This window comes from Phodopus roborovskii, unplaced genomic scaffold (genome assembly GCF_943737965.1).
Source record: "Phodopus roborovskii unplaced genomic scaffold, PHOROB, whole genome shotgun sequence".
NCBI lineage: Eukaryota > Metazoa > Chordata > Mammalia > Rodentia > Cricetidae > Phodopus > Phodopus roborovskii.
Genome location: NW_026126540.1, coordinates 16,831,128 through 16,856,233, shown reverse-complemented (window position 1 = coordinate 16,856,233; position 25,106 = coordinate 16,831,128). Strand labels below are relative to the sequence as shown.

Genomic DNA, 25,106 nt, shown 5'->3' with positions numbered 1-25,106 from the left:
AGAATACTACTTTCTGAGTTACCAATGTGCCCTGGTATTGGGCATAGTGTTCTCCAAATGGACATGTTTTGGGATAGTACAAATCACTACATGCACTTTCGGCACAAAACTGGAGTCACTTACTGCGCAAACTGTGTAACTTGTCTAGAGCTCTCTGCGTGCATTTCCGTCTGTAAAACACACTATATCTTGAATAGAGCACCGCGAGAACAGATGAGCATGCCCTGGATAGCTCCTAGCATGTAGAAATATAAAAGGGCTAAAACTGTGTTAATGTTATTTATCACCCAGGTCTCAGGGTATCCGTTTTAAGAGAAGATGGAGAAGTTAAGGACCTTTGGAAGCCACCCCTCTGGTCCTCTTTTATAAACGTCCCGGTGACTGCTCTGTGTCAAATTAGTAGTTGGGTTTCAAGACTTGCAAACTCCTTCCAATAAGACAAAGAACTTTCTCAACCTACCTACGTCTTCCCTAAGGAAAGCACACAAGTCCATACTGTAACTTGTTTTGTAACGCCTTCAAGTCTTCCACGCGCCAAACCCCACTCGCCGAGATTCGCTTTCCTCGTCCCGATTGGTCAGCGAGCCTGCCACTCTTCCTGTTGCAAGAGTCTCCTCGGGACTCAGTCCTCGGTCCCGCCCCCTCGCCTGCACAGGCGGCCGCTGATTGGCCAAGGTGGGGGACTCCGCGTGAGGCACTGAGGCGCGGAGCCCGAGGCGCGAGGACTGCACGAGCCGCGCTGGCCACGCCCTCCCCCGCCCGGTCCCGCGGCGACTCCTCCCTCCACGGCTTCCGCCCCAGGCGCAGATCCAAAGCTCTGGAGGCGGTTTTCGCTCGTTGGTCCAGGGATCTTTAGGTCTGGCCTCTGAAGACCCGACGGGGTGAGGCGGGGATGGGAGCTGCGGGGTGGCGGGCAAACCGCTGCCAACGGCCGCAGTCGGGGGTGCCCTCGCGCCGGGTGCGGGGCGACGGTGCCCGCGGGCTGGCCTGCGCGGCCGCCCCGTCGGGAGCGGCGTCGGGGCCTCGGCCTCCTGGCCGCTGCGCACGACCTCGCGGGCCTCCCGTCGTTGTTCCCTCTCTCCGAGTTCCTGGAGGGCTGGGCCTCGAACTTTGCTCTGCCCGGACTCGGAACCTGCTGGGTCGCCCAGCGCATCTGCGTGAGTGGCTGTCGGGAGCCAACTGCCCGACGCGCCCGCTAACGCACGCTGCGCAGCCAGGGGTGCGGGAGGACCACCGAGTCGCAGGTCGGGTGCTAGAGGCTCCGGGCCTCCTGCAGGGTGGGCTGCCTTCCTGGTGGATTACCAGAGGGGACCCCACTGGACTTTGCATCTGCCCCGTTTAGCCTTCCAGAGTTGAGTTAAAAGTCAGGAAGCACCTTAGGTGGCATACACGAGGCGGTAACATACCATCCTTTATCAATCTGAGCATGGAAGTTAGTACTAAATGCTAATTTAAATAACTGGAAATGTTCATTTCAAGGATCATCACAACGAGGAGTTCCAGGAACCTCCACGTGTAGTCTCTCAGAATTAAGTTTCCTTAGTGCTGAAATAGGCCTGTTTCTATCACGTGTACATATTTGAAATAGTGTTTTAATGACTGCAACTGATTGTCACTGAGGACAGAAGGATTGTTGTTAATGCTGTGTTTATCAAAGGCCAACAATGCCTTATTTCTTGTGTGTGGCATGTTTTAAATGCTAGTTTTCGTAGTAGAGTCTTGAACTTAAACGTTAATGCAAAAATTATTAGACAGCTCATGTAAAATGCAAACATCCTTACAATACCACGAATATATATGCAAGTATATTTTATAGCTGAAAGCAAGGCTTAAGTGTTGAATGGTGTAGTTTTGTTGGAGGCAAACATACCATGATAAAGGACTGCAAATAAGTAATTTATGTAAATTGAAAATTTTAATGATGAGTGCTATTTTAGTATCTGATGGTTGACAAGGTAGAAAAAAATGAGGGAAAATGTGATTTCTGTGTTCAGATTGATAAGATTTCAAATGACATAGAAGACTATGTAAGAAGTGGTAGCTAGCATATTTAAACAAACATTTGTAGATATTAATGGTAAATTCAGAGTGCACATAGCTTTTGTGTTTGGTATTTAAAAATTATTTACAATAATTTGCAACAGAATTTACATGTGTGAGAGAGTGCAGGGGCTTGCCTGAAAGTCAGAGGACAATTTTCGGGAGTTGATTCTCTCCCTGATAAAGTGCAGAGATAGACATCAAGTTCTCAGGCTTGAGAGGCAAGTGCCTTAACCCAATGTATATTGTGGCCCCCCAAGGGATTTTTCTAAATACTCTAAATAGTATTTATTTTTATTTCATGTGCATTGGTGTTTTTTTTTTTTTTTTTTTTTTTTTGGTGGTTTTTGTTTTTTGTGTTTTTGTTCTTTTGGCCTGCATGCATGTCAGTGTGAGTGTGTTGGATCCTCTGGAATCAAGGTTACAGACAGTTGGGAAATGTTACTGGGAATTGAACCTGGATCCTCTGGAGGAATGTCCAGTATTCTAAACCACTGAGACCTAAATATTTTTGTTTTCTAATCCTAGATTTGTCTGTTCTACATAAATACCTAATACTAAAACTTTTAAACATTATATTTAACTTTTGTAATTAAACACACTCTCATTACTGAATAGAAATAATTTAAAGTGGAATTGAACTGATCTACCTATGAACTTGTATTTAGAAATTGTTTTAAGTGTATAGGACCACAATTTTTATTTTTCAAACATGCTGCCTATAATATCCTGCCTAAAATCAATGTTGCTCAGAATTCCATTGTCTTCTCATGGATTCAGTATACCATGCTCAGTAACACCTAAATTAATAAATCTGAAATTTAACAGCCATAAGATATAGGGAATGTCATCAAGATATGACATAAGTGTGCTTTGTGGAAAAGGGGTTTTATGTGTCAAATTATTAAACTACACAAAAATTTAAGCCTTCAAGTTTTATAATCTAAGACATTTTTGTGATAATTCAGAAGATGAAGTTTCAGTTTGAGTTAGAATACAAATAGAATAAATTCTTTTAGACAATTTTTCTTATATTGCAAAATTTTGTTGTACTTGTCATTTTTCATTAGTATACTTGAAAATACAAATCTGAAATATACATATGCAAACCTTGTGTGGGGATGTGTGTGCATAGGAATAGTTGCCCTTGGAGGCTGTTGCCCTAGAGCTGTATTTACAGGCCATCATGAGCTGGCTAATGCCCTCAGCAAGAGCAGTATGCATGCTTTTTGGCTGAGCAGTCTCCTCATACCCTTGAAATTTACATTTCATAATTGGTTAGGATGCTGTAAGCTAATAAAATAAAATATTTCAGTACTTTAAAGATGTGTTGAGATTATTACTTTAATATTTGTTCTATAATTAGGTATGCTGTCCTGATGTTAAAGCTTAGTGTGTTTTGGGCAGTGAGTTTTTTTTTTTTTTTCTTTTGAAATTCATTTCTAGGGAAATCTTTGTAAGTTCCAAAGTTTAGGGGGTAAAAAAGATTTAAAAGTTAGGGTAAAAAATGATACAAAAACTTGCAATTTACTGTCTTTGTTGCTTTTGTTTCCCTTTTCCTCTTCCCATATATCAACATCATTCTTGCTCAGGACCCCTTCATCTTTTATTCCATTCCCAAGGTTAGTGAAGTATAATTTTGTGGGACATTTTGGAATGTGAATACATGCCTGAAAGTAGCTGAAGGCACTGAACCAGGAGACCTCAATAAGTGTGCCAGCTTACATTTCTGTGCTTCTTTGGCCATTTGAGTAACTGTGGTTATGGAATTTAAAATATAGTTTGTTTTAGATTTGTTTATGATCTTATGATTTCATGGCTAATTTTGATTCTAAAGAAATTTAGTTAATGGATATGATGTGGTAGTTAGATCTTTGATCTTTTCTATTGTCCTTCCTTCCTTCCTTCCTTCCTTCCTTCCTTCCTTCCTTCCCAAGACAAGGTTTCTCCATATTGCTTGGGATGCTGTCCTGGAACTTGCTCTGTAGACCAGGCTGGTCTTGAACTCACAGAGATCCTTCTGCCTCTGCCTCCTGAGTACTGGGATTAAAGGCATGTACCACCAATGCCCGGCTTGAATTATACATTTCTAAGTGTCATTTTTTTTTTTTAGGAAGTTTTAGGATAACACACTACACTTACCAACCAGGAGATAGGATCAGTGATATGCATGTGTTTCATATAGCTAAGATTTCAAGTTTCATATTTTAAGATCTCTTGAAATGTACACTCTTGCATATCTTTCTAGTTATTCAGTAAAAGAGTGTTCTACATGTAAACTGATTTATTATTTCAATATAAGCGTGCAAGTAGTCTTTTTATCATACACTTTAGTGACAGTATTAACCTAAAATAGTTGTCTGTAAGGTAACTGCAGGCATAGATTGGTTTGTGGAATTTTGTAACCATTTGGAGCTAGCTGTGAATTACAGTAAAAACAAAACTTATGTTTTTTGTTGTTGTTGTTGTTGTTGTTTTTTAATTTGACATGTTGTGTAAAATGAGAACAGAAGCTATATGTTGCTTTTATAGTCAGTAAGTCAGAAAGTCACCTTTGTATGATAGCAGTCTTTATTTTCTTAAAAAAAAAATCAAGTCTCACTTTCCTAATCTATGTATAGTTAAAGTATGATCTTTTGTGTTTGATGTTATAATCAATGCTGTTCTAGACTAAAATCATGGAAAACAACTGATTTTAGAACTTATGTGTTGCTATGAGTTTGAGTTCCAGGTCTTTTTAGTTGATAGTTTTGCTGTTTTAGGCAAACATATATTATTTTTCTTTTACTTTCTCACATATATTGGAGGTGGCCAAAGAGCTTCTGGTATTTTCTTTCTACAGAATCTTTACTAATGATACATAGGCAAACCCTAGAGTAAAAACCATCTTAAGTGGATAAAGGGTATTGTATAACTTTGAGTCTATCTAACCTGAAATATAAATATTCTAAAATCTTAAGATTTTGTGTACCATTGTAGAATTTCCATGTCAAAATCCACACAAGTGAATAAAAAATAATGTGTAAAATAAACTTCAGTTTCTGTGTATGGGATAGCTTTTGTATTTAGATTTCACTTCTATCTGAAAGCTATTCACTATTACCTCAAGTATCTCCAAACCCAGAATTATTTGAAATTTGAAACACTTTAGATTCTATAAATATTTCTGATAGGGGATACTAAATCTGTAGCAGTTAAAAATCTTTTAAAGAAACGAAGAAAAAAATTGTATTATTAAAGAAGCTTGAGAGTTGTTCAGTTAATCTTTATCTCATTAATGTTTTTAATTTTCAGAAATTAACAGTTATTTTATCAGAATGGTTTAAAAATATTTATTGGATTTGAAGTTACATAAACTTTTGCCCCCTAGTTATAGTGAAGAGCACATATTTAGTGCTAATACAGTTTCAAGAGCTTTTTCTTGATAACAGTTTATCCTTATTTCCTGTTTCTTAAGTTAGGAGAACCAATAATCATAAGGAGAAATAAAATGGTGCATATTATTCTGAAACAAGCAAAGGAGAAGACTACTGCTTTTACCTATGCTGTAGTTGAGCTTTTTTTTTTTAACTTCTCATATTATATCCCAACCTCATTTCCCTTCCCTCTTCTCCTCCCAGTCCCCCCCCCCCCTTTGACCCTCCCACTCTAATAGATCCTCTCCTCCTTTCTCTTCAGAAAATCCTGGTCTCCCATGGATATCAGCTAAACATTGCATGTTAAGTTATAATTAGGCACACCCCCTCATATTAAGACTGGATGAGGCAACCCAGTAGGAGGGGAAGGGTCCCTAAAGCAGGCAAATGTTAGAGACAGCCACTGCTCCCACTGTTATGACAGACATAACATATATGCAGAGGACCTATTTAGGTCAGATCGCTACAGGCTCCCTTATCTTTGGTTCAGTCTCTGAGTCCTGGGAGCCCTGGTTAGTCGATTCTGTGGGCCCTTTTCTTGTAAAGTATAGTGTTATTAGGTAAATAATTCCAGCACTTGAGAAGCTGAGGCAGTTCAAGGACAGCCTGCCTAATTAATTAGCAAGATTCTTTGCCTACAGAATTTTCATGTATACATTTAAATATGTATATTCAGACTCAAATGATGTTCATTGGGTGGATATTTTGTGTCATGATAGAACAGTGTTGAATAAAACACCAAACACTTATGTTTTTTAATCACTGCTCAGACTAGAGGGCTTTTGTGTTTGTTTGTTTGTTTGTTTTGGCCTTAGTGCTCAGGCTTAGACTTTGAGGTTATCCTCAACTCAACTTGCATTCCATGATGTCTGAAAATTCTGAAGGTTGTGTCTTCAGTTCAAATGAAACCTGTATTTAACTCTTTGCACCTCAAAGTTTGTTCTCTGCCATCCTCATCACTCCACCCATATTGTAGTAGTAGCTTTCTAATGGTCTCCACTTCTATCCTTGTAATGACTTAACAGCTAGGTAATCCTTTTAGATGTTTTATTTATTAGATTTATTTATTACATTGGTTTTCATGATAGCAGTGGCTATCTTCACACTGGAGAGGCTCCTCAGGCCATATGGCTGTATATCTCAAGTACCAATCTGGTGTGGAACTCCTGGAGGATTCCTGGGGATCCATTGATGGAAGGCCAAAGAATCTGGGTCCCAGTATTGATGGAGAGTACAGGAATGGAGAGTAAAGGAATTTGAGGACAGATTGTGGAGGCAGTCATTAAAAAGCAGTTCCCTTTTCCTCTGAGCTGCTAATATCTGAGCCACCCTTAGAAGGACAGCCCACATTAAAAGAGGGAACTCCCCCTTCAGTTAACATAATCAAGAAAATCACTCACAGGTGTGCCCAGAGATTAATGTACAAAATTCTTCACAGTGTTCCTAGAGGTCTGTCTCATCAGTGATTCTAGGACAGCAGTTCTCAACTGTCCTAATGCTGTGACCCTCTAATACAGTTCCTGTTATGTTATGGTGATCCTCAATCATAAAATTGTTTTCATTACTATTTCACAACTAATTTTGCTATTGGTATGAATCACAATGTGATGGTCTTAGGTGACCCCCAATGAAAGGGTTGTTTGACGCCCCCAAAAGGCTCTCCACCCATAGATTGAGAACTTCTGTTCTAGACACTGTCAAGTTGACAATGAGTATTAATTGTTATATGTAAGGAGTATGGTTTTTCCACCCGCCGCCCGGTCTTGTCCTTCTGCCGCACCAGTCCCAATTAACACACAGAGACTCTATATTTGATGTAATTCTGTTGGCCCGTTACTAGTTCTTTATCGGCTAGCTCTGTCTTAATTATTAATCCATTTCTATGTATTTCCACATGGTCTTACCAGCAAGAGGAGGCTGGCCGTTCTGCGTTCTCCAGACTCTCCATCTTGAACCTCCTTTCTCCTTCCTCCTTGTCTCCTAGTCCCTCCTATCTTCCTTTCCTATTGGCCAACAGTGCTTTATTCATTAACCAGTATGAGAAACATATACAGAATGACATCTCCCATCATCTCCTCTTTTCTGTCTAAGTAAAAAGAAGGGTTTTAAGCTTAACATCACAAAATAATATAACACAACAGTTATCCATTAAGAATCAGAGTTAACAATATTTAGTCCATTAACATTTAGTAAGATTTAAGAAAATATTCCATCATCTATCCTATCTTTGTGCGTTTAAAGTCCTATATGTAACTTATCTTTAAGCCTCACTAAGGAAAACTATAACCATAATTATTTGTCTTCAACTCCTTCAAAGATCACAGAAGGATAATATATAAACTCTAGAAATGACAGAGACATCTTGCCTTTTCAGTCACCTGAAGTTCTTCTGTAATCTTCCATCTTCAGCCCATAGGCCATAGTGTGTCTGGCAGACTCTTCAGCAAAGCAGGAAACTTTAAACTGTCTTCTTTTATTGGCAGCTTGTCAATAATTTTTCTCTGTGTCCTGCAGACTGTCTGGCAGACTCTTCCATGAAGCAGGAACTCTGTAGCAATGTCCATCTTGAATCAGCAGTCACTTTTCTGTGGGTCCTTTGTCCAGTTTATACAGCATAAAGTCAAACAGTCCAGATAAGAGCAGTATCTTGTCCAAATGGCTAGTCTTGCCATATTGGAAGCAAACTCTATAACGAGTTTCTTCAATGTCCATCTTCCTTTCTGACACAGGTGGTATTGCCAGGAACAGTTATGTCTCATTGTCAAGAAAAACCCTAAACCATTTTAAATGCCATATTCTATAGGTCTTTGAAAGGTTTGAAGAATGCCTATGTATCTCAAATACATCTCTGCATATGTAGAAAACCTAACTCTCCTAGATATAAGTTTTAACTATTATAGGTAACTATGTAAAATCTGTACTAAATTATACATTACATTTTTAAATGAGCTATATAAACACAATACATAAACAAGAAGAGAAATATACATATCACAATATTGACCTTAAATTGTTATCAATAAATGAAAATCCATTCCAAAACAAAGTATTCATATCTATACCATAATTTCCTTTTTACCTTTAAAAGGATATTGGTTGTGATCATTAACCCTTTATAACCAAGTCCATTTAAATGAAAACAAACATTTATATACAATATTTGGGAATTTGGGCGTCGTTCTTTCCAAACTACTTCCTGCTGGTAAAGGGCGCTGTCATGGGGGAATCCTAAGAAAACGCAGAAATCCTGGTTGTAGTCTGCGAGGCTGCTTTGTCCAAGCTGTTTTGAATGTTGGATCACCAGCGACTCTGTTGCAGGGGGCCTGGCTTGATCAAACCACATTAGTCTGGAAGGAATCCACAGCTTTTTATTTTAGAAATCCTTTTCCCCAGTAACTTGTCTTTGAACTTAAATTTTTGAATCAGAGCATTTTTAAAATATATAAATTGAATTAATCCAGCAGTATTTCCTTTAACAGTTGTTTCCTCAGCAGTCAAATGATATAAAAACAATATAATGCCATACAGTATACAGATTCTCTCCATCTTTATGTGGCTTTTTTTTTTTATTACTCTGTTTCTTTTACTTCTGTGTTTTTATTTTTTGAGACAGGGTTTCCTCTGTGTAACTCTTAATCTGTCCTGGAATTCACTCTTCATACCAGGTTTACTTTGAAATCACAAGAGTTCTGCTTGCCTCTGTCTCCTGAGTGCTGGGATTAAAGGTGTGTGCCACCACACCCAGCTCTTCTTTGTCTTTTTAAAACCCATTTCTAAGTATATTTTAAAACACTGTAAACCTTTAGTGGTTTTTCTTAATATGAATCTGTCTTTACTGTAAATCTTTATCTTTGTCTGGCCATGAGTCTATCTGTTAAACAACAACATTGCTAAAATGAAAATCATAGCTGTGTTAGTGTCAAAGATGGTGGCAGCTATTGTACAGCCAGCACTAAGAGCTGTGGTCACTGCCTTTGCCATCTCTCATACGCACCAATAAATTGTTAGCAGAGTTTTTTAAAAGCCGTGCGTTTTTTTGTTTGTTTGTTTGTTTGTTTTTTTTTTTTTTTTTTTTTTTTTTTGCTACTTATGCTGAGTCAGGAAACTTCCCTTAAAGGAGCCGCGCAAATATCTGCTTGTCTCTTGCAAAGCAGAGTCCAACTGAGAAAAATACTGCTACCAAGAAACCTTGATTGTCTCTGTTCTTTTGTTTCTAAAACCCTTTTTTAAGCTTTTGTTAAATTTTAAGTGGAAGTTCTTATTAGCCACGTGGGCTCCATCTGTAAAGGAGAACGGTTTTTCCACCAGCCGCCCGGTCTTGTCCCGCTGCCGCACAGTCCCAATTAACACACAGAGACTCTGTATTTGATGTAATTCTGTTGGCCCGTTACTAGTTCTTTATCGGCTAGCTCTGTCTTAATTATTAATCCATTTCTATGTATTTCCACGTGGTCTTACCAGCAAGAGGCAGTTGGCCGTTCTGCGTTCTCCAGACTCTCCATCTTGAACCTCCTTCCTACTTCCTCCTTCCTCCTTGTCTCCTAGTCCCTCCTATCTTCCTTTCCTATTGGCCAACAGTGCTTTATTCATTAACCAGTATGAGAAACATACAGAATGACATCTCCCATCAGTTACACCTTTCTCCTGCCAAACCTCTAACTGCCACATGTCCTTATCCTGCTCATCCCTTAGTAGTATTGTACCTTCTTATATATTACATGACTTATTTGTTTTCTGTACTAAGATACAGAGTTTTAGTGTTAATTTACTGTTATGTCCCAGAAATAAGGAACACAATTGGTGCTCAGTTGATACTTCTACTCAGTACATAAGTGAATGAAGACATTATATGTCAGAATAATTTTCTTGGCAAGGGTAGGCTTTTAGATTAAGTTGACCTGGTTTTGAATTCTGTATATACCACTTTCTGGCTATGGGATCTTGGATGTTATAGTTTCTCTTGGTCTTGCTTGCTTTCTCGCTTTCTTTCAATACTTGGAAATAATTTCATTTTATAAAGCTACATAGCTTTTATTAGTCATAGGAACTAGAGAGGTCACTTATTACTGCCCTTGTATTTATAAGAAACCTGCAAAAATTTATTCTTTGCCTGTTTCTAGCTGGCTAAATAACTAGTTTCTAATGTTATTTCCACATATATTGATATGAAACATTCCAGTATATGCATAAAATTAGCATTTCTGAATAATTGTTTTAAGATTTAAAAAAAAGTCCTGGTGCTTTTAATTAATGATCAACTGGTTTATTTATCAAACATTTTCCTTTATAAAACATTTGTGAGAATAATAAAGTGTTATCAGTATATTACAGATGAAGAAATTACTATATTAAATTACTGTATATTTAGTGAGTGAAAAGAAAGCTTATGAACCAGAGCCATCTGACTGAAGAGACATGCTTATCTGAAACACTAGTTGTGAGCTACAGTGATAGTCTCCCTTGCTCTAGGGCAGTGGTACTCAACCTTCCTAATGCTGTGACCCTTTAAACAGTTTTCTCATGTTGTGGTGACCCCCAACCATAAAGTTATTGATACTATAACACTTTTTAATAAACTTACTTTGCTACTGATATGAATTGTAATGTGGATATCTGGTTTATAGGATGTCTACAATGTGATGTTGGGGGTTTTGACCCACATGTTGAGAACCACTGTTCTGTAGCAAACTGACAGCATCCTCTCCATCCCCATCCTCTACAGAACCTGCTGTGAACTTCAGTGTTTATAGTTAGTCTGAATTTGTATCTGTTATGTCACACCTCTTCCAGTTTTGAGAAATGAAAAATGTTTCAGAAAACATAATGTGGTCTATATAAATAATGTGAGCACCTAAATGTACTGCCATTCTCATATTTATCCAGGCATTTATTTGATCTTTATGGAAATTTTTAGTAGCCCTTTTATGTACACTCTGTTAGTCATTCAAAGGAGTCTTATGAGAATTTATATTGATATGTCTGTTTAAATGAATATGGTATAAAAAATGAAGTCATCAAAGTTGTGTAGGTAGAAAGGCTAAATTTGAGGTGCACTGGCTCAACATTTTACTTCTTCCATTTTAAGTACTAACCTGGCATGACTTTGCTTAGCTGCTAAGATTACATGAGACTGGACATGTTCAGGGTGGTATGGCCATAAACAAAATGTAATTATAACAGTACTATATCATTTTATAATTAGAAGGATTATGCTTGCAGCCAAAAATAGTTTTCACAATCCATTCTTCACAATATGAATTTAAAATTTTTGTAATTATGTATACTAATACTATGTGAAAGATAAAACTGTTGATCATTAGGAAATGAAAATATGGTAATTGTTAACTGTAAAAATTAAAATACAGAGATAGAGAGAGATAGCTCAGTTGGAAAAGTACTTGCCATGTAAGTATGAGGACGTAAGTGTGATCCTAGTTTAAAACAAACAAACAAAAAAATCGGACATGGTAGCATTGGCCATTGGTCATTGGCCATATGCACACATGGCACGAGCATGTTCACTTCCATACATGAAAACATACATACATGTATACATTTTTATATAGGATGCTGAAGAAACGCTGTGGCTCTTTTGCTTTAGTTCCTATACCAACAAATAAAAGTGTTTTAAGCCAATGCTAACTGGATATCACATTAGGCCCTGTTCCTTCTCAAATGACCTGTGATTATGTATTTCTATTCTTTCTCTGGTAAGTTCTAATAGATTCAAATGATTTGTTTCTGGAAACTTGAAACTCTTGAAGATTTCTGAGAAAGTGAACAACATTGGCACCACATCATGGGTACCTCACAAGTGTGATATTTATACTCACAGGAACAATTCATTTGCTCTGTATGACAGAATGATTTAAAACTCTGGCTGTGTAGATTGGCAGTGATCATGAATTTATTGATGGAAGTATATTTTGCTACGTTGTTGCTTTTTATTTTAACTCTCACTTCTGATTTCTCATTTTTTACTTATTCCTCTTTCTTTGGATCCTTTATCCCACTTAGATCATCTAAAGGTACTGCTTAATTGATGAGTAGCTTGAAAAACAGTTTTCCCAGTTTTTACTGTAGGGAAGAGTTTTGAGACACAATCTAAAGGGAAATAATGAAAGTCAGGCACGCTGTCCTTGGCTTCAGGCAATTCAAAGAATTGCTCCCCAGAATCCTGGAGCTCTGCTGTGTGTGGGCTTACAGTTATTTGATTTTGTTTTAGGAATTTGAGCCATGAATGAAGAGAACGCCGATGGAACAAATGGATGCGGTAAAGTACGCACTGGCACTCAGAATGAAGCAGCATTGCTGGCTCTGATGGAAAAGACTGGCTACAACATGGTTCAAGAAAATGGGCAAAGGAAATTTGGTGGTCCTCCTCCAGGTGGGAGTTTGCTTATACATGTTTAAATTAAATCTTTAGCATAGTCATTTAGATTAGGCATGTATTCTCACAAACATCCCAACCAGTCTCAGCTGGTTTCTTTGAAAGAAATTATGTGTTTATTTAAAACCTTGTTCGTGTTTAAAAAGTAATTGAGAAATAACATGGTTTAGTTGAGAAATCAAGATTTAGGGTGTCAGAGAAAATTATGCTGAAGGCATTCAAAGACAAGTAAATCAGGGAGGAATTTGAAAGAGCAGTGAGTAGAGACTTAGTATCTAAGTTGAATTGCAGGATTCAAATAGGCATGGTCTCTTACCATTCCAACTATGCATTTCTTTGCTCAGAATCTCCAAATGATTAAATAACATTCTGGCTTCTAGTTTTCTCAGTTGTCAGTTGTCATATCACTTGCCACTGTTCTCCTCCATCCTAGTACACTTTAGGAAAGAAGGCATCTGTATTATAGTTTCCTTTTGATCTCTCCTCTCCCAGATAACACTTGTACTTCACTCTCTTAGTTTCATACAGGTCATTGCATCAACTTTGTGCTCAGAGATCTTACCTCTTTTAATGGTAACACCCCTTGTGTGGCTGTATTTTCCTCACAGCATTTTATCATTTACACATTTTCTCCTAGAGTTTTGTTAAAATAAGTTTTAATGGAAGGAACTTTATCTTTTGTATCCCTGGCACTTAGAATGCTGCTTGCCATATAGTAGACTTATAGCCAATTTGTTGAATGAGTAAATAATTCAGTTATGAATATAGCTTTTTAGAATTTAATTTTAGTTGTGTTTATCTTTGTTTTCTCAGGTTGGGAAGGGCCACCTCCCCCTAGAGGCTGTGAAGTTTTTGTTGGAAAAATACCTCGTGATATGTATGAAGATGAATTGGTTCCTGTATTTGAAAGAGCTGGGAAGATATATGAATTTCGACTGATGATGGAATTTAGTGGTGAAAATAGAGGTTATGCTTTTGTGATGTACACTACTAAAGAAGAAGCCCAGTTAGCCATCCGGATTCTTAACAATTATGAGATTCGACCAGGGAAGTTTATTGGTGTGTGTGTAAGCTTGGATAATTGCAGATTATTTATTGGAGCAATTCCCAAAGAAAAGAAAAAGGAAGAAATTTTGGATGAAATGAAGAAAGTTACAGAAGGTGTCGTAGATGTGATTGTTTATCCAAGTGCAACTGACAAAACCAAGAACCGTGGATTTGCGTTTGTTGAGTATGAGTCCCACAGAGCTGCTGCAATGGCCAGGAGAAAGCTGATTCCAGGTAAGGTAACCCTTTTAAAGGTTACTTTACATATTAACACTATTATTGATACAGAAAAATAACAGTAAGTGATAGAGCATTATTAGTAAGATATAATGTTACTTGGAGGAATATGTCTTAATGAGAAAGTAAATGACTATAAGGTACAAGAAGTTCCTACAAAACAAGTTACATTTTCTTATTACTGAATGTGTATATACTTTAACTGATACTTTAATGTGTGTATAACTTTGACTTTGTTAATTATGTTTAATAAAAAGCCAGAATTCATTATGTAATTCTAACAGTAATCAATCTTTAAAGTCTTCGTTTGTCTTGCCAACTCTTAAATTTTGTCATAAGTTCTATTAGGTTTGCTTTAGTAAAAACTGGTGTGAGTAAGCTTAAGTGAGTAATCAGATACATTGATACATGCTTGAGTTTCTTTGAGAAATTATTGTATGTAGCTCTTTAAACTTGTAGTCTTTGCTTTAGTTAACTTCAAATCAATTTATGCATTCTTTTCAGGGCTTTAGTTAACTTCAAATCAATTTATGCATTCTTTTCAGGAACATTTCAACTCTGGGGCCACACCATTCAGGTAGATTGGGCTGATCCAGAGAAAGAAGTTGATGAGGAAACCATGCAAAGAGTGAAAGTTCTCTATGTAAGAAATCTGATGATCTCAACTACAGAGGAAACAATTAAAGCAGAATTCAATAAATTCAAGCCTGGTGCAGTGGAGCGAGTAAAGAAACTTAGAGATTATGCATTTGTTCACTTTTTCAACCGAGAAGATGCAGTGGCCGCTATGTCTGTTATGAATGGAAAATGCATTGACGGAGCCAGTATTGAGGTAACACTGGCAAAGCCAGTGAATAAAGAAAATACTTGGAGACAGCATCTTAATGGCCAGATCAGCCCAAATTCTGAAAACCTGCTTGTATATGCTAACAAAGAAGAGAGTCACTCCAAAGCTCTAGGCAAGCCGCCAACTCTTCCCACTCGTCTCAACGGTCAGCATAGTCCAAGCCCCCCTGAAATTGAAAGATGTACTTACCCTTTTTTTCCTGGAACAAAGCTTACCCCAATTAGTATGTATTCTTTAAAATCCAATCATTTTAATTCTGCAGTGATGCATTTGGATTATTACTGCAACAAAAATAATTGGGCACCACCAGAATATTATTTATATTCAACAACCAGTCAGGATGGAAAAGTACTCTTGGTATATAAGATAGTTATTCCTGCAATTGCAAATGGATCCCAGAGTTACTTCATGCCAGATAAACTCTGCACAACGCTGGAAGATGCAAAGGAGCTGGCAGCCCAGTTCACGCTGCTTCATTTGGGTAAGTTTAGAAGTACTTGATGTTGACATTAGAGAAAACCGTGGTAGATTACACAGTAGTTGATTTGAACTCTGAACATTACTAGTGAGTCTTTAAATTTTTTATCAGACCAGAGCAGGAGAACCACAAGTTCAAAACTCATAATTAATTTCCCTGAGACTTGGCTCCTGTATAATTTTCTTTCATTTTGCTTTTCAATCAATACTTACTGAGAGGGCAGGAGAGATTTGATTAGAGTTTAGGCTCCATTTCATTACTTTATTGTTTCTTAATGACTAATCATCATTTGATGAAATTTTATTGTGTGTTACACAATTTGTTATGGGAATTAACTTTTAATTCTGTCTTTGCATCTTTGGTGAAGTCAGCACATGAATTTTTAGTGGGAAATGCTAGACATTCATAAAAACCACAGTTGCTTTGTGCAGGTCATGTATAGAGATAGCTTTATGCTCACCAATCTGGAAATTTGTCATTATGACTCATGAAAGGCAAAATGCATCACTAAGATATATTGATGACAATTCTCTTTTTAAATTTCATGTTTTTAAAGAACTCATTTTCTTAAATAGGACTCATTAAGAATTAGGATATATAAAATATGCTTGCTTGCTACTCTAAAGTAAAAGATAGTATAAGCCTCTAGGATTGTCCTTATTTGTATTATGTTTATAGCATACCTTTGTGGAGACAATGGTTTGCCTGTCTAGTTGCCACATAGAGGTCAGATTCTACAGAAGTCAGAAGCTCTTCATTAGCCTTTTAACTCCCCTCTGAGGCTTTTAAATTCAGCCCTGGGGCTATAGTACACCATCACTGATCTAAGAAAAGATAAGAGTATTCCTGATTTGTTTTGTTTAGGGATAAAATTAGCTGTGACTTAGTTGTGGTTCCTATTGCTCAGATAAAATACTAAGGCTAAAGCATCTTTGGGAAGGAAAAGTTTTATATGGATTGCACTTTCATATCACTTACAGTCTGTTGAAGGAAGTCAGTGCAGGAACGCAAGAGGATGTGAAGGAATGCTGTTTACTCACTCTGTCTCCAATGGCTTAGTCTGCTGTCTTATAGTACCTGGGACTGCCAGCAGGACCCTCCCACATCAGTCATGTATAAAAATGCACCACTTTCCCACAGGCCATTTTGGTGGGACATTTTCTCAACTGAGAGTTTCCTCTTCTGTAATGAGTCTAGCTTGTATCAAACTGACATGAAATTAGCCAGCAGTCTGGCAGATGTGTCCAATCTGTCACATTTTGATACCATATTGTCATATACAAAGTTCACACTTGGGAGCTGCACAATTGAGGTTAAAAGACTGTAAAACAAATTTCATTGTTTAGAGTTTATAGTTTTGTGTTTGGCTACATTCATAGAAATACTGAGGTGTATGCATTCCACATGCCACAGATTAGACATCTGCTAGAGTATGTGTGCAAATGGCTTAAATCACTTACTTTGGATTTTATCAGTCTTGTATCAGAACTTTTAATTTAAAAATATAAAAGTTGTATTTTTACGTATTTTTCTTGTTTCTATTCATCACTAGGGAGAAGAGTTAATAGAATATGATTAGTATGTGACTATTAAAAATAATTGGGCTGAGATGTAGCCTTAGCAGGCGCACGGCCCTATATTAAATCTTTAAGCTGTTCAAAAAAAAAAAAAAATATATATATAGTAAACACCGGAGCATATTAAGGCACAGTAACCAGGTCTGAGGCTGTAAATAGGAAATGCAATTCAACAGAGCTTACTGTGTTTGACTAAAGGGTAAAAGAAGGCAGTTGAAAATATTGTTGATTCAAGCAAAGAATAGTTGAAAATGGAAATGGAAAATTTAGACCGGGAATCTAGAAAGCCTTGGTCAGAAAGCATATGTGAGGTCTTTATTAAAGATCTTAAAGTAGGGTTAGGAAGTGTGTAGATAGGAGGTGCTGTGTACCATTTGGCAGTTTGTAGCAGTGTTGTGGCTTGATTTTTGCTTCAGTGATGTTGGATCTGAGTGGCAAATCTTAAAGGGCTGATGGCTTCCTTTTCAGGACAGCTTTCCCTTGGGTAAAAAGTGAAGTATTGTATGCCATAGTTGAGGCTTGTGGTTAGTTGGTGGCAGTGAGATCTCCTACAGAGGTGTTGGTGAGGTGACATGTGACATGTGCTCTCATTCTTCACAGTCTACATAACACTATTTTTTTTCTTGAGCTTAAAAAAAAATTATTACTGATTCCTTTTTGGTGTTTTTTTTTTTTTTTTTTGAGACAGGTCTTCTCTGGCTTTGGAGGGTATCCTGGAATTAGGTCTTGGAGACCAGGCTGGTCTTGAACTCATAGAGATCCACCTGCCTCTGCCTCCTGAGTACTGGGATGAAAGGTGTGCACCACCACTGCCCAGCTAATTGTTACTAATTCTTAAAAGTGCTTCAAATAGAGGGTTTTCTTTTTACTGTATTAATACATCTTTTGTTTCTATTTTCAAAAACCATTTCAGAGATATAATTTTGCAAATAGTGTGAGTAAAAGATATTTTCTTTGGGTATAATAATTTTTCTTACAATTTGCTTTGATACCACTTTTAACCCTGCCAATTTAGTGCTTTTGTTCAGTTATCATTATGTAGTTCTTTCTTTCCTTTCTTCCTTCCTTCCTTTCCTTTTTTTTTTTTTTAATGGCATTGCTAAGCCAGATATTTACCACCAAGCTAAACCCAGTCTGACCTAGTGAAATTTGACAATCTTGTATATGATATCTTGGATTTGCTGAGTGGAAACTAAGAGATGCTATCTGTTTAAACCACATTTGTTTCAAAGAAAAGATACAGTCCTTTAGGGACAGTAGATACCTGAATGAGTATTAGAAGCTATCTAGTCACTTCAAGTGACTCTTGATCTGAAGACCCTTGCGTAGATTTTGCCCCTTCTATAGAAAACTCTCTTCTAATTAAAATGCCTTTAGTAGAAGAAGGCCAAAAGAGAGTTAAAGGTTAATCTCTAATATAACCCTCTGTATTTTCACTTCAGAATTAGAGCCTGTCTCTTTATCTTCATGTCAGAATAACCTTCCTCATCTCAGTCATCCAATGAGATAAGCAATAATGAATTCATTTACTTATTTTTAGAAATACAATACTTAATTTTAAACAGTAAAAATATTTTCATTTTATTTCCTGTGAAGTAAGTAGTATATATTCAGTGACTTTACCTATTTATGTATGGGGTTTCTGAGACAGAATCTTTCCCTGTTAGCTCAAACTGGCCTAGACATCAGTGAGTCTAATGGGTCAGATACAGACATGTACATTAGGATCACAAGTTCTATACTTAATGTTTGGTTAGTGGGGACTCACCCCACTAATCAAATAATAATTTGAGATTATTGAGCATCACTTCTTTTTAAATGTGACCATTTTGAGCCTGGGCCTGTCAGTATTGCCATTGTTTTCTAGGTGATTTTGCTTTTTCAAAAACAAACAAAAAAACCAAAAACAAAACAAAATGAAAAAGCTGGAATATAAAGCGATGGAGGAGAAAGATAGCCTTTCTCTGTTGATATGAATTGACCTTACCAAGTAATGTCTTAATAGATCATGCCAAGCATGGTGCACCTTTCCTGTTTCCCTGTGTGATATTCACTGATAATCATGGCAGGGTTTTGTTTTTCTTGTGTGACCTCTTGGTGATTTTAAACACAGGGATGAGATTTTTTGTTTGAAAGTAGCTTGTGTCATTTCAGGTAGCTCTGGGAAGGTTTGCTTTGGTGATTTCTGGCAGATTTTAGGAATCGAGGAAATCAAAAAGATGTGGCATTAGTTAATTTAACATTGGTTGGTTTTTCTGTTTGAAACTACATTATCTGAATTGTGTGCTGTTTTTTTGGTTATGACCAATGAAGTTTATTCAAGAACAAGCCTCATGAATATCTCCTATGTGCTTTGTATCCTTTTTCAAGCATTTGGGAGTTAAAGACAAACAGCATTGTTTGTTTCTTTCCTTGAGGGGTCAGAGTGCAATAAAGAAGATAGATGCATAAATTCTGTGCATATGCTATTTGGGGATAAAGGGAACGGTTCAGCTTCTGTCTCTCTGACTTGTAACTCTTAAGGATAAGAGTTTCTGAGCAGAGCAAGGAGCGTCCAGATAAACAGGCATTTGTTTGTTTGTTTGTTTGTTTGTTTGTTTGTTTTTCCAGAAATGTAGTGGGGTAATGGCAGGTAAACTCCATAAGGTTTGCTTTAATGATTTCTGATGGGTTTAAGAAGACTTGAAGAAATTGAGATGTGGCATTAGTTAATTTAACTTTCATTCATCTTTCTGTTTAAAACAATTTACAGTATAGTTTTCTTGGCTGTACTTGCTTTTCCTCTGAGCAAGGATTTTTCTAGTTAATTGTAGTTTGTAGAAACATTTTATGTGTCATTATTCATGTTTTTAATGCCACTGCTTTTCTCAGTATTTAATCTGCAGTGGATAATTGCATTTTGCATTGATTTGAAATGACACACAGGACTTTTTGTTCAGTGGAATTTTGTAAATATTTTCTATCTTTACATGTATAGGTTTTGATTTCTTTATATCACACAAATTTAGTTAGATGCCGAGGGAAAAAATTGTCATTGCTGTAAGTTTTTTTTTGTTTTGTTTTGTTTTACCTTAACTGGTACTTTTTTTCTCATGAGCTGTTATTTCCAGATTGATGGGCAAAGTATAAGATTTTAGATTTAGAAAGTTTGTCAATAAATTGTTTTGAAATAGAAAACTTTAGTTTTTATTAAAATACTTTTTGTAGATATTTAAGCTAAATATAAAATAATGGTTATATTACAACAGAACTTTCATTATAAATAGAAGAAAATACTTTTAGAATGTATTCCTTCTAGATTTAAGTAGAGATCTTTCATATTATCTCAAGCTGATACTTACAAAATAATTGAATTTGTTTTAAAATTCACCCAAATAAGAAGTAGCCATCAGTTTTAACATTTTCAGTTTTAACATTTGACAAAATTTACTTTCACATGACCAAATGATAAGACCAAAATTCCATTAACTCAACTATGTGTCTTTGACCCTTGAAGAGGGACTAGTTCTTTTGAAATATATTCATATTTTCCAATTGAAAATTTTGGTTTTCTTTAAGATCCTTTGATGACCTCATATTCATTATAATTCTCATCTTCATAGACTTATTTTAATTATGGACCACAAATACTTTGCATTTAAGGTGAATGAAGCTGCTTAATGGAGGGCTAAAAGGAAAGTATAAGAACCTTGCTATTTAAGTATTCAGCACTGTCAGTGTAAATGGGATATGAGTCATTTGGTTATTAGACTTCAGTACCTTCACCTCTGAAGTGGCAGGGTTATTTGGTGGGCTCTAGGGATTTTTTTTTGAGACATAATCTCACTCTGTAGCCTACCAGACTGATCTTGAACTTAAAAGAAATACTCCTGCTTCTCCCTCTTGAGAACTGGGATTAAAGGAGTGTGCTACCCACATCTGATTTCTAAAGATTCCTTTTATCTCACAAATTTATAGTTTTTTAAAATTATTAAAGGACATGTTCAAGTATCTGTGTACGACTAGAAATAACATTTTCATATATTTATGTCTGCCAACATTCATATTTGGGTTCTGATAATTTAAAACCAGGAACTTCTTTTTTTAAGAATTAACCCTTTCTCATCATATTATTTATTTGTATAATGCAAAGCTTATGTATGTGTTTTAAGGCAGGTTCTCAACTGTGTATCTCTGGCTGTCCTGGAACATACTATGTAGATCAGGTTGGCCCCAGACTCACAGAGATCTGCCTGGCTCTGTCTCCTGTATTCTGTGATTTTATATATTTTTCATAGCTGTACAAGAGTGTACAAAAGTGAAGGAGTCAGTCATCCAGCTCCTTCATGATGGCACATCCTTTTGGTTATTTCCTTTTTTGAATTTTCCTGTAAATTATAGTCAAACCAAGATTATATTCCATGAAATAGTTAGAAGTTCAAAAACATTTTCGTAACAGGATCTAGAAAACTACTGATATATATTAAAATATATTAGGCCAATATTTATTCCATAATTATATTTATTAACTACTTAAAGTTAATAACTTTAAGTTAAAGTTATTAATGCATATAATTTTGCTTATAAATTAATCCTTTATGGTATAATTTCTTAGTTTCTTTGTGAGTTGGGGTCTCTGCAACCATCACAGCCATCAGTGTAGCAATCTGTAGGAGGCAAGAAAATAGTTTTGTGATACGTGATTAAGTAGCCTGTATTGGTTCAACCTTTGGGAGTCAGACTCCAAGTAGTTTTTTTAAGGCACTTTTAAGCACAGCACAGTTTCGTGAAATTTTTCCTGGTGATAATTAAACTCAATCCTATGTGAACAATAAAACTTAAGATGTGACTACATTGAAACTTTTGTGAAGTATGTGTGACATCTTGTATAACGATGGGTTCTACAGATTGATTACATGTGACATCTTCTAAAAAGATAGGTTCTATAAATCAGACAAGTTCACAGTAAGGGTCTGGCAGAGGGTGCAGACCACACAGATAGTGAAAATGTCACCAGGCTGTAAAATATGTCCACTACAAGCCTTCTGGACAGATAACAATTTTTGTATACTCCCCTTGAAGGAACAATCTTGTGTGTTTAACATCTTGTGTGTATAAGAACCTCACCCCCCCATATCATTGTCTAATAATTTCCAAAATTTGTTCTTTAATATATTCATTAATAGATATTTTATATCAATAATTGATTTTCTAATTTTGGCATTTTACTCATATTTTAAACAGTGGTTTTAAATTTTTCCCTCATTAATTATACAAGTATATTAATACATGGTAGATGTTAGTAGCAGTTCATAGCTCTGCCACATGGTGTCACCTAAATACATGAGTTAATGTGGCTTTAAGAGGAATTTATGTTTCTATATTAAGCTTCACTGCTTTCTTTTGGTTTTGAGTCAGGGAAGCTAGTATGAGACATGGAACATGGTTGTTTTTTTTTCAGCCTTTCTTGCTTTTATTTCTGGTTAATTAATATATAACATGCAACAGCAGTTTATACAGAAGCACTATAATGTAATAGAATAGTGATTAGAGACAGATGTTCACAGTAAGGATTTTGATTTACAAGAATTTATTTTGTTACTTTTTTCTTGTTGAGGCAGGGTCTTATGAATCCCAGGCTGGCCTCAAACTTGCTATTTAGTTGAGGCAGGCCTCAGACATTCTCCCCTTCTTCCTTTACCCCTCAAATGCTGGGATTGTGGGTGTTTGTTACTATGTCCATCTATTTTGTGCTTTTTAAATTATTTCATTGCCTTTGCTTATAGACATTTATTTAAAATCAGATCACCTCTTAATAGTTAATATCTTATATATCATCAGTCCCAGAGCTTATCCTTGCAGAGGTGTCCAGTTTAAAAGCTGGTATCATGTTGCCTCAAGAACAATAGGCTTTGTCTGTTGGCCTCTAGAAGGAAGCACAATTGTTTGAAACTTTAGTCGCCTTAATCAGAAGTTTTAAGAAATGAGAATATCAATAACTACTTGAGTGTATTTTCTCTTTTAAAAGGTTATTGTTGAATAGACTTGTATTAATTACATGTGGCCTTATTTGTCTCCTAGAAGGTTATACTTAAACTATAGTAACTGCAATTGGAATTTTTATTTAGGCAATAGCTCATATTTTAAGGAAATAAATTGTTGGGTAACTAAATATAACCTATTATGTATTGATTTCATCCAATAGTCATAATATTTATACCACACTGATAATATAATGACTTGTGTTATAATTCTGTCTATAATTCAGACTAGCAGGCATATAGGACAGGAACAGGAAGGATGGCTCAGAAGTGAAGAGTACTTGCTCCTTTTCCAGAGGACTCCTAGAGTTTTGTCCTCAGAACCCATGTCAGGTGGCTCACAGCAATCCTAGGGATGGGGGGGGGGGGTTCCATCATCACCCTCTTCTGACTTCCAAGGGCACTGCACTCAGACGTACAGATCCACATGTACACACATTTAAAAGTTAAAGTCTTCAAAAGCATATTAGGCTGGGGCTGTGTGCATAACTTAGTTGTAGCCTTCATTTCTAGTATTCTTGTCTGCTGCATAGTGCCCTTCTGCCCAGAAAAAAAAGTATATAGGTCCACAATCATTGCAAAACATTACCTGATTGTAATTGTATTGCCTGATAACTTGATAATTGTTCATGAAACCAGTCTTTTGTTGTGTGTTTAAAATAATGTTTGAGTGTTCTCTCAATGGAGAGATGCTAGTCTTGCAGAGGACATGGATTTGTTTCCCATGTGGAAGCTCAGCCATCTGTAGCTCCAGTTCGAAGAGAACACCTTATATAATTTTCTCTTAAATTTTTTTTGTAATCCTTCTTTGTTTGTGGATTATTTTAAGACCATTAGCCTGTTAACTTTTTTTTTCTATATTAACTTCAGCAGTACATGTTCATATCTACTTGTTTACTGGTGCAAGCCATAAGAAAAATGAATGTCATAAAATTGGCAGAATGTTTGTCATATATGTGGATAGCTTCCCTCCCTTCTACTTTTCCTTTATTTTTGGCTGGAGAAGGATCAGTTCTGTAGCTAACAATTTATTAAAATTTAGGAACACAGAATTGATAAGGTTTAGGTGAGCTGTTATGATCCTTAAATAGACAAATTTGAAATTGTGTATAACACTAAAAATTTTCAGGGAAATGTCTGTTAATTTAATTGGATCTCACCCAAGGAGAAAAAGAATTATTTGAAGAAATTTAGGTGTACTATGTGTAAACATAATGATGATGCCAAAACATGGGAAAATGACATTTTTCTTTAAACTTTAAAGGGAAAGGGAAAGACTCTTAAGCAAAACTGATTTTATGCTCTCTAAAGTACTGGTTAATAGGGGAATTACAAATATGAACAGATTTTCTTATTCTATTTTTTGTTTTGCCTGTGATTTACTTAGTATACTTTGTTTTAGTTCTTATACCTCAGCTACATACAGCTGTCACATCTCTCAATTATATACCAGCATTAAAAACAAATCTCACTTCTCTGAAGTCTGTTTGGATGACAGAGCAATATTTCAGAGGTTAAGAGTGTTTATGTCATCATGAGGACCAGAGTTGGGATGTCCAGGTAACAGCTATAAGAGATCTGATACCCTCTTTTGGCCCTGTGTATGTGCATGGGCATATGTGTACACTTCATGCTTACACACACACATAAAAATTACATAAATTACATAAATTTTAGAGGGGCTTTTTTATTTTTTGCTTGCTTCTTTTTGTGGTTTGTGCTGTAACCAGGGAGTTGCTACATTAACTAACATTGGTTGAGGCAGATGGCCTTGCATTTTCATAAATGTTCGAAGACCTAGAAAATAGCTCAGTGAAGACAAGTACTCTGTTATTGGAATAGCAGAATTAGTCCATTTTCTTAAGCTTTTGTTTAATGTTATATTGAACATTGAGATTTGTTTTCAGTTTTTTAAGCTTGAGATTCTGAAATTCTGCTAAGTATGATGAAAAATTTCTAGTCAAATCTAAAGTGTGTGTGTATAATATATATATATATATATATATATATATATATATGTATATATATATATATCTGAGGCTTGAGTATATTGA

General features: G+C 36.2%; 1 protein-coding gene across 5 annotated transcripts in view; it reads left to right on the top strand.

The window, feature by feature from the left end:
• Positions 1 to 721: 721 nt before the first annotated feature.
• The window catches only part of Rbm46 (RNA binding motif protein 46), a 46,366-nt gene continuing 21,981 nt past the window's right edge, over positions 722 to 25,106 (top strand). For 2 of the 5 annotated variants that reach the window (XM_051199147.1, XM_051199148.1), the window contains exons 1-4: positions 723 to 881; positions 12,682 to 12,843; positions 13,660 to 14,127; positions 14,676 to 15,458. In XM_051199147.1, coding sequence (XP_051055104.1) covers positions 12,693 to 12,843; positions 13,660 to 14,127; positions 14,676 to 15,458 — 1,402 coding nt within the window. In that variant the 5' untranslated portion in view covers positions 723 to 881; positions 12,682 to 12,692. Of the gene's footprint in view, positions 882 to 1,015; positions 1,245 to 12,681; positions 12,844 to 13,659; positions 14,128 to 14,675; positions 15,459 to 25,106 lie in introns of those variants that run through there. The other 3 variants (XM_051199144.1, XM_051199145.1, XM_051199146.1) reach the window with 3 other exon arrangements.